The 6,964-nt window shown below is 43.8% G+C and overlaps 1 protein-coding gene across 1 annotated transcript; it reads right to left on the bottom strand.

Moving 5' to 3' along the window:
• Window positions 1-403: 403 nt before the first annotated feature.
• On the bottom strand, window positions 404-1,237 carry LOC117905822. Its single transcript, XM_034818685.1, has 2 exons — window positions 1,013-1,237; window positions 404-952 (listed from the first exon to the last, which is right to left on the bottom strand). The coding sequence occupies exons 1-2, from the start codon at window positions 1,235-1,237 to the stop codon at window positions 404-406; spliced, it is 774 nt and encodes a 257-aa protein (XP_034674576.1).
• Window positions 1,238-6,964: the final 5,727 nt, after the last annotated feature.

The raw sequence follows: 6,964 nt of genomic DNA on the forward strand, positions 1-6,964 counted from the left end.
TTTGACATTCTGGACATCTCTATACAAACAGGCAGCAATATGTCTCCATCGTTAACCAAAGGTAGCTAGTCCTCATGATTTTATGTGCCAGCATGTGACCTCCCATGTGTGGTCCGCAGACTCCTGCATGGACCTCTCTCATCACTCTATCTGTTGTGGCTCGGTCTATACATAACAACAACATGCCATTTGATGACCTTCTGTAAAGGGCATCCCCACAAAAAACAAATCTGGTGGCCAACTATCTCAATGATCTCTTATCTTTGGTCGTGGCTTACTCAGGGTAAGCACCATATGCCAGAAACTGATGAATATCATGATACCATGGTAGCTCAACCTGATCCTTAATATTTCCAATCAAACAATAGTAAGTTGGTGCAGATCTGGTCTTAATCAACAATGGTTACATAGTCATCCTTGCAGAAATCTCAATCATAGAAGCCAAGGTGGCTAACGTATAAGCGAACTGATTCTCTGCCCTAGGCAAATGTATATACCTCAACTCATCAAATCTATCAATCAACAAGTCCAAGTAAGCATGGTAAGGTTTCAGCTTTTCATCTCGAGTCCTCCAAATACCCTGAGTTTGCTGTATAACCAAGTTGGAATCGTCATGAATCTTCAACTGTCTGACCCCAAGATCAAGTGCGGTCTCTAGACCTGTGATGCATGCCTCATATTTCACAACATTATTCGTCAACCGGTGATGATCGAAAAATGCTAATCGAACAGACCTGGGGATATGATCACCCTGGGGTGATATTAACAAGATGCCAATGCCAAATCCCGACTGATTGACGGCACCATCAAAGTACAAACACCATCCTGCAATACTGGCAACCGAAACAAACTGTTCATCAGGGAAATCATCACCAATCGGCCTATCATCGGATATCGGTAATGAAGCTAAGTGATCTGCGACAATGCTACCCTTCACTAATTTCTGCGTGACCTACTGAATATCAAACTTTATCAACAGTACCAACCATCTCATGAGCCTACTAGTCAGAACAGGCCTGTCAAACAGATATCTCAACTGATCCAATTGCGATACCAAGCGTATGGAGTACTCTATCATGCAGTGTCTCAGTCTCTTAGTGGCCCAAACCAGTGCCAAGCAGAGACGCTCAATCATAATGTATCTGCACTCATACTCAAGCATTCTCTTACCCAGGTAGTAAATGGCTCGCTCTTTCCCTAAATCATCGAGCTGAGCTAACATGCACCCTAAAGCCATGTTTAAAACTAACAAATATAGAAGCAGAGGGCACCCCAGTGTGGGAGGCACTAGGACTAGAGGAGAAAGGAGACACTCTTTAATCTTCTCAAAAGCGTGTTGGCAATCATCATTCCAAACTGTAGGTCGGTTCTTTCTCAGGAGACGGAAGATAAGCTCACATATGTCTGTTAATCCAGCAATGAAACGGCTAATATACTATAACCTGCCTAGAAAGCCTTTTATCTCTCTCTGAGTTTTCCACACTCGCTGACGATATATCCTAACAACTTCCCAAAAGTTACCCCAAAAGTGCACTTCTTAGGATTTAATCATAATCTGAGCTGTCTGATCCTCTCGAAGAATCTCTATAAGGCTGCTAGGTGATCTGTCCTGTCTCGGGATTGCACAATCATGTCATCTACGTATATGTCAACATTTTTTTGCATCATGTCATGGAGCAGAGTAGTAGCGACTCTCTGATAAGTGGCTCTTGCATTCTTCAACCCAAATGTCATGACCCTGTAGCAATAAGTACCCCACTCAGTGATGAAAGATGTATTCTCCATATCCTCTAGAGCCATCAAAATCTGATTATACCCAGAAAACCCATTTATAAATGATAACATAGAATGCTCTACAATGCTATCAACCAACATATTGATGTGTGGAAAGGGAAAATCATCCTTAGGACTAGCCTTGTTAAGATCCCTGTAATCAACACAAACCCTAACCTTGCCGTCCTTTTTAGGAATGAGAACAACATTAGCCAGCCACTTAGGATACTCGACCACGGATAAGAAACCGACACTGAGTTGTTTCTGAATCTCTTCTTTAACCTATAAACTCCATCGGGGGTGCAGTCTTCTCAATTTCTGCTTAACCTGTCTAGCATGTGGCAGAATGGGCAGGTGATGCTAAACTATAGAGGGGTCAAGGTCTGGCATGTCCTCATATAACATGCAAATACATCCAAGTATGACCTAAGTAGGTCAATCAGTCTACTCATCTCGTCAAGAGATAGGGAAAATCCAATCTTAAGCTCCATTGGCTGATCAATTAAAGGTCCTGAAATCCACTAACTCGGTGCTACCAGAAACGGGTGTAACTTTCCTTTCTTCTGAGTCTGAATCACAATCTGACTTACCACTTAGTGTGCCATCTGGGTCTCTCGCCTCATCAATATCATGTATCTGTGTTGTGAGTGCCTGAGGTGTGATCAAAGGAAAGTGTTGTGACCCAGGTAAGTACTAAAAAAAAGGCTTATATCACTATTATTTCGATCAAACATAACATCATAACGGGTAACAAACCCGGACATAGAGTCAAAAGAAAGAGGTGGGTCCATAGGATCAGACATTCCCTCAACAGAAGTAAAACTAGGGGTAGCAACATCAGTACTAGAGTCATCCCCATCCATTTCAAGCATAGAAATTCCAAATAGATCAAAAGCAGAATGAGGCCCGCGTGGAGCTACATCAAGAATACGACCTATGCCAATCATGTCCATCTCGTCCGTGTAGGCATCATCAAGGGTTACTCCATTAGTTCCATCCCAAGAATCCACGAGCAATCCATAATCAAAGTCCTAATTTGGGAAACACATAGAGAACATGCTGGCATGGTCCGATGACGAGGGTGCAACTATCACAGCGTCGGATGCCTCGGTGATCCTAGAACTCAAATGTATCTGACCTTGTGCTTGTTGGATATCCTGAGTCTCCACTGTCTTCGAAATATGGTCAATCTCCTCCACGCGGGGTACATGCTCTGAAACTCTAATAAAGTAGTTAGCCAAGCGGAAGGTATACAGGTGAAGGAGATAATCAAACAGAATGCCAAAAAAACGAGCCCTCACCTTGTCCATGCGTAGTCGCGCCATGTGACGAGCATCTTCCTCTGTAGGAGTGTAACCCAAACTAAAGAGTGCATCATGATTAACTATGAATGCAAACTCATGTGGCCCCTGTTGGCGATGACCCAATCCCAAGCCAAGTAAATAAGACATGTCTCTCATCATGCTAAGCACTAAGGTGCTCCTGCATTGATCAAACAACATAGGCACCATGTCTTTACTGTCATCCTCCAAGATGAGTGCTTGAACCTTATCAAATGTGAACCCAGTCAAATGCAAGTCATCATCACTGTGGCTAATTTGCAACACAGGCTCAGAGGAAGTGATGATATCTCTGTCAGACTGTATCGAGATGACTCGTTCCTCATGTATGAACTTTACCTTCTGGTGAAGGGAAGATGGTATGGTGTCAGCCTCATGGATACAAGAGCGGCCGAGAAGCAAGTTGAAGGATGACTAGATCCTCAAAACCTAGAATAGCATGGAGTATTTGATTGGCCCAATCATAACGTGTGCAGTAAGTGTACCCATAACAGTCCTCTGAGTCCCATTATAAGCTCTAACAGTTTATGTAAAAGGTTTAAAATCAGATAGAGAAAAACTAAGAGCAATGGTTATAGCCAAAGGACAAACATTCAGGGTAGAGCCATTGTCCAGCAGGAGTGTCGACACTCGATGGCTTGAACATGCAACACTGATATACAAGGAGCGAACATGACCTGATCCCTCCAAGGGCAAGTCTAATCAGAGAACACAATACATGTGGCTCTGTCAGCTGTCAAAATGTGTATGAGCCCCTTTGGGGTAGTAGAGGTGTCAATCCTAATATGGTTTAGGGATCTGTCTAATGCATCTTTATGCGTACTAGATGAGGCCAAAAGGCTCCAAATGGATATATGACCCTATTAGTGCACAGTTGGCGCAAAATCTTATCATCCTATCTTTAAAGCTCTTTTCTAGTGGTTGTACCAACAAATGGTCTATCAATGGGTGGAGGCTGGGCTACTCTCCTACTCTATGCGACTATCTGAACATCCCTACAAGCGGGCCCATACCCCTTAGGGAACAGAATGAAAGACGTCATGGGTAGTACACGCTGCAAATACCCTGGTGATACTAACGACTATTTAGGAATCCCACCTGGGGTCAATTTGAATGGCCTGGGGATCTACTGGTCAGAGGTATATCCAATGAAGTCTGAATCCTCATACAATCTAATCGGTTGAGGAGTCTCTCCATCTCATCCCATCATAAATATTCCATCCCCTGCGAACTCAATCAAGTGTACCTTTCTTGGGGTGGAGGTATGACTCTAGTATCGTGAGTAGGGAACGAATCTATGGTCACACCAAGTCATCCCAAGTCAACTAAGCCTTGATCAATGAGATCCTAAATAGCATGTCTCAAAGTTGAGTAACTGTCTATGTCATGACCTGCCCCCTGGTGGTAGGCATAATGAAGATCTAATCGATATCCTGGTGGGGTCGGCTACGACGATGGTCTAAGTGATAATGGAGCAATCAGTTTCCCTTTGACTAACCTCTAAAAGGCTTGGCTCAGGGGCATCCCAAGCTATGAGAATTGTCTAGCGGACCTCGGTGGAGGCGAGGCTCTATACTGATGATGGAACTGCGTAGGTGGCCTTTGAGTCACCTAAGTGGCATATATTGGCTGCGGTGGCAGGTACAGATAAGCAAACCCTGCTAGCCTGGTGGGGACTATTGATCTGTACTGATCATGTTGTAATGTTGGATAAGAAATATCTAAAAAATTTCTCTGAGTCTGAGGGTGTCATGAAGTCCTATGACCCATCATGCCAATAGTACCAACATCTGATGGTCTGGGGTTTGACCTGGGTTTCTTCTCATTTGAGTCTGAAGATGAAGAATTTGCCTATAATCCTCTGGCTATACCGTCTTCGATGTCGTAGAGGGCTTGTACCAATGAGCCAAAATCAATATGAGGAAAACCCCTGAGATGTCTGGCAAACCGGGGCTAAAGGTTGCGCATAATCATACTGATCTGATCTCGCTCTGAAGGTCTGTTAATAATTTACGATATCTTCTCCCTCCAATGGGATATGAATGAGGTAACTGCCTCATTTGGCCTCTGTCTAAGGGCCTCCAACTCTTTTCGTGATACATCCACTACTATGTTAAAGGAGTATTGTCTGAGAAACTCCTGTGCTAAATCACTCTAGGTCTTGTGCCGTGAGGGGTCTAGTGAAGCAAACTTGCGCGGCACTACTCAGTGACAGGGGAAACAATAGAATCATTTGTGCCTTATCTAGTCTGTGGCTGTGCATAACAGCATTGTACAACTGCAAGTGGATGCAGGGACATCTGATCCCCGTGGATCTCTCAATATCTGACATGCAGAACTCAATAGGCAATGCTGCAACTGGAAAATCTTCATACCCATCCCAACTCATAACTCCATTTGAAACATGCAACAACTTCATTCTCTACTCAATCTTATCAATGTGGGCCTGAGTATCATCTGTAACCTGTACAGGTGCCACAACAGAATGTGGCGTAATCTCAGCTTGCCCATGTAGAACAAATGCCCCAGCCTGTGGGGCAGACTGAACTGGTAGTGGTGGAGGTGGGGGAACCGTGTGGTCATGCTATATGGTATAGCCAGATGGTGGCGGTGGTGCTATAGTAGAGTCATATGGGGTGTTCCCCTGAATCGGTACTGGCTGGGCCTGGTGCCCATCAATCTTCTGTCCTAGTCCTAAGATAGTGTCTCTGATCGACGCCATAGTGTTTGTGATCTCAGCTAGTTAGTTAACCGTAGCATACTGGGGGTCCATATCTATATGAACTGATGGTTGTCCTATCTAGCTATACTGATCCGATCCTTTCACAAGTATACCTCTAACCCTGATCCAAGCTTTAGAAACCAGGTCGTATTCTCAATCAACAACCTTGTAACGAAAGGAAGGGTATCAGCCCCCTGTGGCTATCAAACTTGAAATCAAACCAGTAATGTAATCCCATAAGTAAATCCTCCGAGGGAATGAAATGTCTTGTGATGCCAACAGCTAAACTAATACATGGCCCCATGTGCGGTGATGGAACTCTGACATGGCAATATCCTAAGGGTAAGAGTTTTGTCTAGTCTATACTAATGATAGGCGAAAACATGACCTAAAGACTAGACGACCGCACCCACAGGGGATAAGTAACCTAGGATCATAACCAACAAACAAAGTGACACATTGGCCACACATTTATCCATGAAATCCAGCTCAAGGCTATATGGGTCTTCATTGCTCGGATATCCGTCATCTCCATAGTGCTTCCAAACATCGATATAACCCCTACGCTATACCCTACTCCAAGCCCTCATCTTGGTCGAAGGCAAACAATTGGGAATGATTCCCATACAATTCGAGAAGCCAATGAGGGACAGTTGACCAAGACTAGAAACTCGGATGTAAGAGGATACATGTGCGTCCCACAAAGACAAACAACAAGCAGTCATGCAAGAGATAGTGAGTCATGCAGCAAACATTCATGCGCAAAGAGCTGGCCTACCACAAAATCTACATACAAACTAATCATCTATGCCTTCATGAACCACAAGACCAAGCATTACCACCAATGAGTGAACATGCTACAATCAATCAACTGAACACATAGGCAACAACAAATCACAAGTTTAAGCCAAATGCCAACCAAGTAAGTGATCATCAATCATCCAAATGGCCCAAAAGTCCTCTAGTCAATGAACCATATGCTCCAATATACCCAACTCAAGTTCAAGTTTGATCATCTTATGAAACCAGAGATTCTGGGTTCGATCCCCAGCAGAGTCGCCAATTTGTGGACCCTCCCTCAGTCCATTAACCGACGCAACTCATGATTAGAATAATAACATATGAGTAT

Source organism: Vitis riparia, chromosome 18 (genome assembly GCF_004353265.1).
Source record: "Vitis riparia cultivar Riparia Gloire de Montpellier isolate 1030 chromosome 18, EGFV_Vit.rip_1.0, whole genome shotgun sequence".
NCBI classification, from domain to species: Eukaryota; Viridiplantae; Streptophyta; class Magnoliopsida; order Vitales; family Vitaceae; genus Vitis; species Vitis riparia.